At 44.5% G+C, this 13,122-nt stretch overlaps 2 protein-coding genes across 2 annotated transcripts; one reads left to right on the top strand and one right to left on the bottom strand.

Moving 5' to 3' along the window:
* The first annotated feature begins 421 nt into the window (after positions 1–421).
* On the top strand, positions 422–3,586 carry gdf10a (growth differentiation factor 10a). The gene is made up of 3 exons (XM_073482405.1): positions 422–683; positions 2,135–3,282; positions 3,395–3,586. The coding sequence occupies exons 1-3, from the start codon at positions 422–424 to the stop codon at positions 3,584–3,586; spliced, it is 1,602 nt and encodes a 533-aa protein (XP_073338506.1).
* A 5,328-nt stretch (positions 3,587–8,914) lies between these two features.
* Positions 8,915–10,972, bottom strand: znf488 (zinc finger protein 488). Its single transcript, XM_073481400.1, has 3 exons — positions 10,760–10,972; positions 10,186–10,414; positions 8,915–9,996 (listed from the first exon to the last, which is right to left on the bottom strand). The coding sequence occupies exons 1-3, from the start codon at positions 10,970–10,972 to the stop codon at positions 8,915–8,917; spliced, it is 1,524 nt and encodes a 507-aa protein (XP_073337501.1).
* Between the last annotated feature and the right edge of the window lie 2,150 nt (positions 10,973–13,122).

Below are 13,122 nucleotides of genomic sequence, written 5' to 3'. Positions count from 1 at the left end.
AAGACATCAGCAGCAGCATCATCATCATCAAAGAGTGAAGGAGGGTCAGCATCATGACCTCCACTTCTGGCTGTGCGCTCTGCAGAGACCTCGTTGGCTGACAGGAGTATACGTCAGCACCTCTCGCTGCTCCAGTATAACCCCCTCAAGCCTCTGGCGGTCACAGACGCGAGTGTAAAAGTAGCTGCTCCAACTGTTGCCCGGACATTCAGCATCCACGTCCCACACAGTCTGACGCAGAGGAGCGAGACGGCTCACCGAGCACGAAGCGGGAAGTGAGAGGAGCGGTGGAACATTTACGCACAGCCGCTTGAGTCTGGATTGTTTTGGCGCGTCTTTAAAGCCCACCTTGGATAGTCGTGGACCGCATTTTTCCGCACAGCTCGCCTTTTGGATTTTGATTTTTCATTTCAGCACTTAAATGGCAGCTCTAAGTATGATTTCTTCGCACCTGCTGCTGTTGATGTTAAACTGTTTCCTGGGCGCAGCATCAGTTCGGACCATGAAAGGGAGCTCTGGGAGCGCACAGGACAGCGGCTTCCTCCAGTCCTCGTCGGACTCCTTCTCAGACGACCTGGACCAGGACATGCTCTCCCAGCACATGTCCAAACTGTACGAGAGATACAACAGCGAGAACCGCCTCAGAGAGGGAAACACTGTCAGGAGTTTCAGAGCCAGCCAAGGTGTGTGAACACGCGTACTGTGCGCAATTGCTAGGTAACGCGGTAAAATACATCAATTTGGATTTCATTATAGAAGCAAAAAGAAAAAGCAGCCTTGTGTGCCATCAGTGCACACGTAATCGGACGTAAAAAGCAAAAAATAAATGTAAGAAGCGGTCATAAAGCTCCCCTGATCCTCTCCATGGATGGTTATTAAAAGTCCAGGCGCTCCATGTGGCAGCATGGCTCGGCTCTAAATAGGTAGGATTGTTTTGGAACAGTCTGAGAATGCATTTAAATGATTTCAGGACGCTGTGGGCACTCTGTGTTTGTGGCAGCAGCTGTGCTCCTTCTGATCAATTACCGCAGACCGACGCGCCTGATGCGCAGAGAATGCCCAGCTTCAGTGCAGTGAAGCCCCAGCGGCAGGAGGGTCACCGTGGTGGCTTTCTGTGTTCCTGTTGTGGCTCCAGGACATGTGTGACTCCACGTCCTGGAGTCAGGGGGGCTTAAAGCACAGTCGTTCCTCTCTGTCTGATGCTGTTTTTAAAAACACAACTCACAGACATTTATATCCCCACATAGTTCTCAGATGGCATACCATAACACATGTGTATTTTTACTGCAGAGGCTGAGTGTAATCCAAGGAGAGATGTAAGAGAGTTTTCACAACAATATAAGATCTGTTAAAACAGTTGATTATGTCTTGGTGTCTGGGCAGACAGCGCTGGCTGTATTGGGCTTAAGGGGAAGCTTTAAAAGAAACTGAGGTAAGCATTTCCATATGCAGACTGAATCCGAGGTAATGTATATCTCTTGAGCCAGTCCATACTTCCGCTGAACTCTTACACAATGAACAATAACTCTGCTGTTGAAGTTAATGTTCATCATGAATATGTAGCTCTCTGCCCACCCCCCCTCCACCCCTGCCAGCTGGATCCCCAGAGTCTGGTTCCTCTTAAGGGCACCTTCTGCAGTCCTAGCAAGGCATCCCAGCAGCCACACAGCTCAGCCATGTAACACAGAACAAGGAGGGGTGTTTAACAGTCTCACTTCTTAAGATTTGAACCGCAGCAGGAGTGTTTGTGGTGCAATTTGATACCTTTTTTCCAAATCCTTCTCCTTTCTCCCTTTCATATAGGACTTTATTATCAAATTGTTCAACTTTTGGTCTTTTCTTACTCTAAAATTACTGATCAATAATTGAGAAAGTCAAATAAGGTTCAATTCCTGGTACAAAACCACAGAAAAACATATTTTCTATAACTAATTTATCCTTTTCGAACAAGAACATCGAAGCACCTGTGAGTCACAAAATTGCCAAATTGTTTCCATGTGGAATCATCTTTTATTTCAAGGATCAGCTGCAAACATTTTTAAGTACATTTTGATTTAACAAAGCTGTAGATAAAAAAGGTTTCATTGCCAGATTGTTCACCTGCCTGTCTGACACTGATTGGTTGTCTTTGCAGACTCTTCTGACCACAGGACGGTGTACCGACTAAACCTCACAACCCTCCAGGACTCCGAGGTCGTCCTCTCTGCCACATTCCACTTCCTGCTCGATCGGCACCCTCATCAAAAGCCCTGGTTCTGTAAACGCTTCAAAAGCCCGTCCTGTCGTTCCTCAGTTGTCCACCCTTCTCCTCCGTCCATCAGCCTGCTCCTTCGCTCTGTCTCCTCTGGGTCAGAGGTCAGATCGGGGTCAATGGGGTCACTTCTAGGCAATGTGACCTTCCACCCCCACAGGAGAGGGGTGTGGCAGATGAAAGATGTGACCCAGGTCATCAAGGAGGCACGGGACAAGGGTCATCTCCTGGTGTCAGTGGAGTTGGACTTAGGGCAGCAGTACCAGAGGAAAGCAAAGGAGGCGCTGCCTGCTGGCAGCCTGCCCTACCTGTTACTGTATGCTGATGACCAAGCCTTGGCAGAGCCCAACAGCGTCGCTGCAAGCCTTCAGAGATATGACCCGTTCAACGAGGGAGGAGAGCCTTCACCTTCCTCTCAGCTCCTGCACAGACCAGTCTCGTCACCAGAGTCGAAAGGACGCGTGAGAAGGGAAGCAACTCTGCTCTCTGACCCCATTCAGAACAATGAGCTGCCTGAGGTCGACTACAGGCCTGATGGATACAGGAAGGATGACCTTTGGGAGAGCACTTGGTACCTGGCACTCAAACCCAAGCCTCGATCCGGAAAGAAGGAAAAGAAGAGAAAGAGCCAGAAGGAAGAAGGAGTAGAGCAAGGCAGAGATAAGGAAGTTCTTAAAGAAGGAGAAGGAACATCACAGGGGTTTAAACCTGTTGACTCGACCGTGAAAAAACTCAAAGACAGTCGCATGCTGACTGTCAGCGACGGGCGGAGGCATGAGCGGAGGAATGAGGGAAAGGATGGAAAAAAGCACAAGGGGAACGCAAACTCTCAGTCACCTGTTCTGAATTTTGATGAACAAACCATGCGTAAGGCCCGGAGGAGGCAGTGGGGCGACAACCAGCACAGAGACTGCTCCAGGAGGAACCTCCGAGTGGATTTTGCAGACATTGGCTGGAGCGAGTGGGTCATAGCACCCAAGGCCTTTGACGCCTACTACTGCGCTGGCACATGTGGATTTCCCATGCCCAAGGTAGGAGCACAAACATCTTAGTCAGTTATTTGGTTCTAAAATGGCATTACCAAGTTGTATTGAGTAATTATAGTGTGTTCTTCATTTCCCTATTGTGTTGATTTTCTCCCAGGTGGCGAGGCCGTCCAACCACGCCACCATCCAGAGCATAGTCCGAGCCGTCGGGATCATCCCTGGAGTTCCCGAGCCCTGTTGCGTCCCTGAAAAGATGAGTCCCCTGGCTGTGCTCTACCACGACGAATCCAGGAACCCAGTGCTGAAGATTTACCCCAACATGTCCGTCCAGTCCTGCTCCTGCAGATAGGGAGGGGAGGGCAACATATGCCAAGGACACAACATGTGGAGAGAAACAAAAAACAGGACTAATGGAGACAGAACCATACCTCTGTTTGTCGAGTGGTTTCTTGATACTGAGAAACACTTTGGATGCCGGTATTCCTCGAGGAACATAGGATGTAGAGAAATCACTTCCATCTCTTCTGTCCCGCGGCAGAGAACTTGAAGAGACACATTGTCTGGCGTCTGCCTTAGCGAGAGGGAACAGAGTCACACATGTAAAGTCACGGCTCCACATGTCCAAGAAGCCCGGTTGTTTTGATTCTGTGTTTGAGATAATATTGAGGATTTTACCGACAGGACATGTTTTCCTTTTATCTCAGAGCTCGCTTTTCAAACAGCTCACAGTGAGTTTGTGTTCATGTTTTCTTTGGACACGAAGGCTATAAGTAAAAGACTTTATTATTATCAACGTGTCATCGGGCAGCTTACACAGTCACGTACAGATGCCAGAGATTATGAAACATACTTCTACATTTTTACATACTGTGCGCAGCTGTTCTTACTTTTAAACTAATCATCCGCCACATTGTACATACATGCAACGTTAATTTGTTTGCACGACAGGAAGGTTATTGTACATTCTTGCTGTGTGTATCTTAAAAAGGAAACATCCAATGGATTGTGGAGAGCATCTGGATTTCATTTACACCCACCAACCCCGTCATAACACTTCAAGAATGTTATATTGAAACCAGAAATATTTTTCTATTTTGAATGTGAATCTTGGTTAAAAATAATTTGTCATGATTACTAGGTCATGTATTACTATATTTTAGATGAAATGGTGTTTTGTACATGTGTATTGTTTAAATTATGAAAAGGTAGCCGTCTATAAATTAGAATAAAAAAAGTAATTTAATCCGACACGCTTGCTGGAATATTATTGTTTCATACGCTTTGTGTTATTCTTGGTCATTACTGCCGACAACGCTTGGTTCTTGTGGGGGCGGGGGGCTTTTTTTTTTGTCAAAACAAACCTTAAAGGGCACCACTGTTCCAAAATAACTTCATACAAAAGCAGGAAGGTTCCACTCAAAGATAGCCAACATTCCCCTAAAGCCCCTTGAACCCATTATTACCCCACACCAAAGGCTCAGACGTCTGTTGTCCAGCAAATAACGTGACTGATGCAGTGGCCGTGGGTTAATGGTTGATGGAGGAAGCAGGCACGCACCTATTAGGACGTCAGCCACTTGAGCTTCAAAACACGGCGCACTTCCCCTTTTCCACCCCCTCTTCCCTCAAAAGCGCACACATCCTCCTCAATGGCCTTTTTTCTTAAACGGATGATTACAGACAGAAGATCTCGCCCGCTTTAACTCAAACCTCTTGTCACTTTTATTCACGAGAGGAGGAAGGTGACCCGTGTGGGGCCTAAACAGTGTGTCAAACTGACAGTGAAATGACAGAGAGAAACTTTTGATTATCAAGTCATTACTCTGTGGTGCTTTTTGCTTTGAGCCAGAAAAAAGCTGGCACAGATACCACATCTGTTTGCAACCACAGAATGCTCTGAAGTTTGCCAAGACTGGACAGTAACTTTGTCTCAAAAACAGAGACATTTAGCAATGACTTCAGGGGGAAAGGAACAAAAGATTAAGCCTCTTTATTGTAGTTAAGAACAATGCTTTAAGTCTTTTGGCTCGCAGTTCTGCATGGTTCATCTTTTATCATCACTAAAAACAAATTGTGCCACCCCTGCTGTCCGCAGACTATAAAAAGTGTTTACTCTCTCAGGAAGTTGTCATGTTTTATCATCAAATCAAACGATATGACAGACTCAACAAAATTTGGACTTTCAAGATGCAGATATATTTATTGTACTAGAATCAATTGATGATGCAGATTTGATCTCCATTTAACTAATTCTGTGACTGTGCAAACATTTTGTATTTCATATTTTTGATCAATTTGTGAAGATGTTTTCACTTAAGCATAAAAGACCTTTTCTGTTGATCAGTGTCAAAAAGACAATAAAAACATGAAAAACTTTCAAGGAGGGTAAATACTTTGTGTAGTAAACCAGCCGGTATTATTTTTAAAAAGCATATCTTATCATTTTACCTTAGTTTAAAGGACACATTTCAGCCATTGTCTACTCAGTTGTTCAGAAGAATACTGCAAGGCTGTTTTGCTGTGAAGCTCCAGAAATGTTTTGTTGATGACAAAACTTCACCCGACTTTCCAATCGCATGGGAGTTAAGTAGATAATGACTGAATTTTCTTTTTTGGGTGAACTTTTCCGAGAGAGTGGAGGCAGAGAGCTTATATAAAAAACATCACCAGAGTCTATAACTAATAAAAAGGTTGACTGGACAATTTGCTTCGGGCATTTCTGGCCAATAAATGCCTTATTTCTATTTCTAAAATGCCGGCTTTGCTCTCAATGAGTTTGTTCATTAGCATGTTTTTTGATGCGCAGCTTGTCATCAAGCCAGAAACCAGGGTGTTTATGAGAGGATATTCTTTCAAATGTTCAAGAGAAGTTATATCTCTGTGGAACTGAACAACAACATGCATTTTGTTTCAAGTATTTTATTTTGTGTTGGTAATAAAATATGATAAACCCTATTTCAGTACAATGAGACCTGCAGCTGAGCGTTCACTGACAATGTGCGCTGCTGTTTTACTGTGATGTGGCAACTGGGCTGGATGATGCCGGATGATAAGCAGTATCACAACCCTAAAGAGATTATGTTTAATCCACATAATAGAGGATGACGGAGAGAGACAGATGAGGGGAGAGAGAAATGTCTGAAATACCAAATGCATGATTCAGTTTTCTCCGTTGTGAACAAGTGGAAATGTTCAGCAACAACCAGCCTTTTTACCAACACACCCTTTACGGGCTCTAACCTCCATTTAAACCACGATAATGACTGTAATTTGGGTTATTATAAATCATGTTTACATTAATAGACGTTTTTGCTTCAAAGTAGGCTGGCCCAATTGTAATGAACACATCCAGGTTCTTTTTTTTTTTTCTCATTTCCTGACTGATCCCTTTTACAGTCCGGACCCACAGTCTGCTATTACAAAGTGAACCCCATGTCAACCGCAATCACGGTCACAGGAGAGTACTTACAATGGTCAGTTCCAGCCGAGAAAACCACACTAGTCTCGGCTCGTGTTCAGAGCCCAGCGCCTAAAAGCCAAGACGAAAACGAGCCAAGCAGGGAACCAAGAACAATATTTGTTTTTCCACATGATGACTGTTCAATTAAAGGAGAGCGGTACAGCCATTATTAGACAACAGAGGATTTTCTGTGCCTGGGCTGAAATGGCTCTTTCTACACACAGCTACTGAGCTCTGAGAACTAATAGTTGTGTCCATTAGGACATGGCTTTAATAGAGTGACACTGTGCTTCTTAATCACCCATTTAATCATGCGGGCCTCCGGGTATTTTACTTGAAAATCTTGTTTTTCCTTTAGGAAATCAAGGTTTCCAAAGAAGTTTTAGAACTTTTATTGAGACAAGAAGTCATTTTTACACTGGAAACAATATAATTTTAGCAACCTAAAGATAAAAATGAGGCTTTAAAACTCAGTGTTGCAGTGTTTTTGTTCTCATAGCCAAATTCTGACTGTGTGCAGTTTTGTCTTGTTAATCATAGCAAAACATCCGTGAAAAAAATCTCCACAAAAGTATTAATGAACTCCCTCTGACAGTCGAAGCAGTTTGTGGTGGGAAGATAAAGTCTGTTCCTCGGATAAAAGTAGATAACAGCAGTGTGGGCGGGTTTACGTCCCTGCTTACGTTACAGAGCGACCGAACGGGGTTGAGGCTTGACTTTCCCATGAACCTCATGCCTCCTTCCCGCCTCATTTACCTGCAACAGAGATGGCTATTTATGTCCATCTGACCTGAACGGGGACGTAGAAGAATCATAAAATCACGAAATTCAAAGCAGTGGGCTTACAGTATGTGGACTCCATCCAGGTCTGTAGATGAATGATAACCATGAAACTTTAAAAATATGACTTGATTTCATTTCTGAGTGGAAATCAGACTCATCAGTTGTTTGTTTTTTCAAATAGCATGCTGTAATGTTGGATGAAACATCTCAAATGATTAAAGCTGCACGGATTAGTCGATTAAAGGGGCACTGCAGAGTTTTTAGAGAAGAAATTCAAACTCAGAATCCTAATATTTACAATATCAATGAGGTGATAATACAAACTCAGAAATATTTATGTTTTCCATAACTGAATAAATAAGCTGTTCTAAGAGGAAAATAAGGTCCTCAGTACACTGTTTGAAGCTGGAAAGGTGGCAGGGTCCGCCACATATAAACAAAGTAAAACAGTGTGAAATTGAGTTAAGGTCAGTTTGTTTATACAGATTATTCAGTCATGAAAACGAAGAGAGTTTGTGTATTTAGTTTGTTAAGGCTAAAAAAGATCTTTCACTTCGGATTAAAATTTCTTCCTAAAGAAAATTTGTATAAGTGTCAAACATTTGCTGGGTTCAGCTTCTTAAATGTCAGAATTTGCTGCTTTTATTTGTAATTTGCGATGGTAAACCAAGAGTCTCTGGGTTTCAGACTGTTTGTAGGGGAAAAAAGAATCTATGTGAATATGTCACTTTGGGAAATTGCGATGAAGATTAATTGATAATGGAAATAATTGTTAGTTGCAAAACAAAGGACACAAAAAAACATGTTTCCTCCTGATTCATTCACGGATGCATGCTCCTTCTTTCTTTAAATGTCACAATCCTGCTCTGATCACATAACCAAACATATCTGACAGTCTTTCCTTAAACTGAATGATACACAGAGGGGGGAAGAGGGAGAAGAGTTGGCCTCAGTCGCCGCCTGTTGGAGCAGACACAAACCCACACCCTCTCTGGTGGTTTGGAAAAGAAAAGAACTCGACACGTCTGTTTTCATTCTCATCATTTTTAAGATTTCAAAACGAAATGTGCAAACACACTCAATCCGTCTCTTGTACAAATCAGAGCAGAGAACAAGCTGATAAATAAAAAGCCGTCGAGACATGTGTGACAATCATGAGCTGTCCTCGAGATCTCTTCAAGTCTTCTCATCCCTCCTGAGCTCCGTAAGGCACAAAACAATCATCGACATAACATAAGACGACAAACTGCAGTGAGATCAGCTTACACGCACCTCTATCGTCATCTAGTGGACAGGGCGGCGGTGGCCACGTGTGTCCGTTTTGCTATTTTTCTTTACAGCTACCTACATTCACCGTGGATCCGGAGTCTAAACCTGTTAAATACGAGCGTCATTTAGGAAATAAATAGAGTTTTTCTTTTGTCCCTTCGTGTCTCAGTTGTGAGAGGTCATGTGTCTGGACAGGTGGTGCCGCTCTCGGAAGTATTCGTGGCAGATCGGGCAGGTGAGTTTCTCCTCCCTCCTCCTCCTCACCTGGGACTCCGCCGCGAACTCCTTCTTGTGATGGGAGCGCATGTGGAAAACGAGGTCGGAGGTCATGCGGAAGGACAGGTTGCACTTTGCGCACCAGTTCTGCACCGACACGCCGAATGAGGTGAACGTCGGCGGGAGGATGGTGAGAGAGGACGTGCTCTGCAGCTGCACGCCAACGTTCCTGGACCAGTGCTCCGGTGCGTAATGGAAAGCGTTGTTTAGCGCAACCGGGGAGGGCACGGCCTGTAAGTCACCGCTCAGGATGTTGGATGCCATCAGGTTGTTGTATCCCATAATAGTCCTGGAGCTAAAGGCGTCAGTCATCTCCTCTAGGCGGCTAGAGGGGGCTGTCGGAGCGCTGCTGAGATGCGCCCGGGGGTCGATGGGAGAAGTTCTTTTATTCGGTTTGCAGAAAGCGCTTTTCTGCTCGCCCTGGCTGCTGGATAGGACCAGAGAAAACGCGCTGCTGCTGCTCGAGCGCACGCCAGAGCTCTCACCTGCCTCCGACCGCGCGTCCATCTCTCTGGCGTGCGTAAAAGCCCCTTTGGCTTCAGCGAAATCACTCTTACATCCCAAATGATCCGGCTTTATCTTATCAGCTTTCAGTTTCCCCGCAGAGGGAGACGCATCTCCCGCTGCCAGGTCGTAGCCTTTACTCAGCTGCGTGATATTGTCATCATTTGAAATGTTGGTTTTTTCCAGCAGAACCGTTTTCCGCCCTCTGGGATAAAGAGTTTCCTCGTATTTCCTTCTCTTCGGGTAAATCTCCGCGTCCTCGTTGCTGCCCGATTTTTTGTGTTCCAGATCTCTGGCGATGTTGTGGAAATCTGTCACTCGATGCTGCCTCTTAATTTCCACATGTTTGTGCTCGTAGACCTCGCGGCTCCAGGTGTCACTCTTCACCTGGGTACACAGGAATCGGCAGTGGGCCAGGAAAGGATACTCGTTCTTGAAGATCTGGTTACATCTTCCACATCTGAACTCTGAAATAGAGAAAAGTCATAAAATAAACAACCGAAACCTGCTGAAATAATGCTACACTCTGCAATAAAATACTCAATATGATGCGCTTTTCATTAGAAGATGCTGCAGAAGGGCCTCGTCTAGTTCAGTTCCATGTTTTAACACGCTGTATCCTGACCGTGCACTTGCTCTCCAGATCTTTTCCTCACCTTCACTTGTTCCTCTCCTCATGTCTGTGAAGCCCAGTAGGTGAGACAGCTCCTGGTCGTACCACACCAGCAGCTCTTCCTCCTGCCGGATGTCTCGGATGGTCCGCACATACAGCTGACCCGCTTTCAGGAAGGCCTCTGTGTTCTGCTCCTCTCCGTTGCGCGCAGCCTGCACGAGCCGCAGCCAGGACAGCACCAGCGCGGAATTACGCATGGCCTCGGGGTCCACCTGTTGACACGAAGCATTGATACTTTACTCCCAAATGATCACATTGTAATTTCTATCTTTTCTACAAGTTTGGAATTCCTTGAAATAATCCAAGTTTGGTGTTGTAGGTGGCTTTTAATCGTTTAAATAATCTAATCTACGATTTTAAACGTTAGTCCCCTTTAATACCCAAGACAGGGTAGAAAAAACAGTCATTTAAGATAAAGATAAGGTGCATCAAATCTGTGGACACAGTCAGAATTAAAATAACAAACAAGTCTAGTGGAAAAAGCAGGCTTCTGGCCCAAACCAACGGTCTTTATAGTTGTCTTTGAAATGTACAAGTCACCAAACTGCACAACTCACCCTGAACACGTAGGATTTCGCTGTCTTGTCGCAGGATTTCTGCGCTATGAAGGCGATCGTGTCGTAGAAAGTGTTTTGGAGCACACATGGACCGAAGCACGTGCCCGCAGGGATGCTGCGCGTAACGACCACACTGGTGTAGAGATCGGCTGGATGCTGGAGGAATTTATTGTCACCGGTCCAGATGGACCGAGGCAGGAAAGCGTGATCCATCGTTAAACTGTAAAAAAAAATAATTAAATAATTAAAATTAAAATTAAAAATACAGCAGAGATTATTAGTTAAAGAGCAGGTGGACAATGTATGTACAGTTTTTATTATTTCAAGATAAAGGTGAAATCAGAAGGCCTGACCTGATCTTTAGGAGATTTAGATTAAAATCACCAGTTAAAAGCCTGCACGTTTAATTATTTGTTTGAGTCAACCAAAATGTAGCGCCAACAGTTGTGATTTATGAGATAAAATACAGGTTTTAGTGGTCTAACGTGCCGTTAGCCGCTTTGGATTGAGATGCCCAGACCCGCCATGAGCTGTCTCGCACGCAATATTGAAAAATAAAAATTTACAACAAATATTTTATCTTCTTTCTGCCAAAATGACGCGTCCAAACTGCGAAGCAGGCGCAGCCGGTGTCAAGGCAAAATGATTTCTAACGTCCTTTGTCTCAGTTTTTCAGTCGGTTTCTCCTTTTGTCTCCCCATCTGCCGTGGAGCCAACTGCCTCCTCCGTGCGCACGATAAGTTCAGTATGTTTTTCTCTAATGTATGAACAGTACGGACGCACGAAGATTGCGTGACTGTATCTCTCTCTGTCTCTCATCAATTACAAAGATGTGGATCTTTGGGGTTGTTTCATTCTAACAAATGTTGACAGTGGAGCGCGCAGCATCACGACGGAATGATCTGGTGCCAATCTGTAAATGCCAGTGTTCCTCTTTAGAAATAATGACATGTGAGAGAGAGATCGCCTCCCCGTGAAGACAACAGGAGGAGAAGCGCGTTAATAGTGTCGACTCACCCGCCGGACATCGATGAGGATGCTCGTGGCAGCAAGTTGCAGCAGGTGCAGTGGAGCTCGGTGACGATGCCCTCTCGATTCTTGGTCACTTATCCGACTGAATCTTCCTCCGTACTGTCGTCCCTCTCCTCTCCCACTCCCACTTATCCCCTTCAGAGAGCGCACTGAAGCGTGGCGCATTGATGTAAACACGTGCGCGCTCGCTAGCGCACACACACAAACGCGCGCTCACACGCTTAGAATGTAGTCCCTTGGCTAATCCTCCTGTGTGATTTACAGTCGGGACTGAAGGAGAGGGAGGCGGTGATGATTTGGCTAATAATGCAGATTCTGGGGTCGCTAAGCTCATCCAGTGCAGACTGGTGTGGACACACTGTGAACACAAGAGTGACATTTACATCTTTTAGACAGTGTGAGCGTTTTCAATCTCAGTCTTTGCCTCTTAGATGGCACAATCAGAGCCAGCTCACCAAAATCACCAAAAACCACGAGATTAGAGGAGCACAGTCTGCAGAACAAGACCTCACACGCCTGTGCCAGACTGCAACTCGTCCGATAAACCACTTTGACACCACTTATAAAAGACTTACACGACTGGAGGGAATTGTTCTGGTTAATGTGCGCAATGGTAAATTGTAAAATTGGCCGATATTATATGATGTGATGCAGGGTGGTCCGGCTTTGCCACCGGGCACAATGCATAATTCATCAACTAAATGTTTCTGTCTAATGAGCATTTAATGGATTATTCTGCATCAGAGCTTTGGTCTGGTTAAATGTCCTGCTGGTGATCGAGCCAACTTTCCCTAATGAGGAAGAGGGAGCGCACGAGAGGCTGAAAATATTTCTATTAGAAAACATTTCCTCCAGTTTTAGTAGTTTATTACATTACATTGTGCATGAAAGTTTGATAACAGTATCAGGAACTGTTTGCAAACCTTTCAGCACCACGTCCTTTAATGGGTGGATTTGATTTCAGGCCCATCACTGAGTTGGGCTTGTTGCTGCAGCTCCTCTCTTATCTTTTTCATCTGAGGGCAGAATGCCAGACGCAGTGACTGAACGGGACTTTTTTTTTTTTGGAAACATAAACTCCGAGGCACAAAAATGAGCCAATTATTGATTAAAACTCAGAAACACAACGATGATGAGTGAATATGACATTAGATCACTTATTTATGTTGAGGCCACTAAAAAGCACATATTCTCAGTAGAGATGTTGCGTTTAAAGACTTAGACATCGTTTTAATTGATCATATGTTGGATTATTAAACTTGATTTTTGATCTTTCAAAACATGAACTGTTAAATTGTTTTTATATTTCTCCCTATTTAATGTATTTTTGC

This window comes from Pagrus major, chromosome 15, assembly GCF_040436345.1.
Source record: "Pagrus major chromosome 15, Pma_NU_1.0".
Taxonomy (NCBI): domain Eukaryota; kingdom Metazoa; phylum Chordata; class Actinopteri; order Spariformes; family Sparidae; genus Pagrus; species Pagrus major.
The sequence above is the reverse complement of the archived record's forward strand: the minus strand, read 5'-3'. Positions and strand labels throughout refer to the sequence as shown.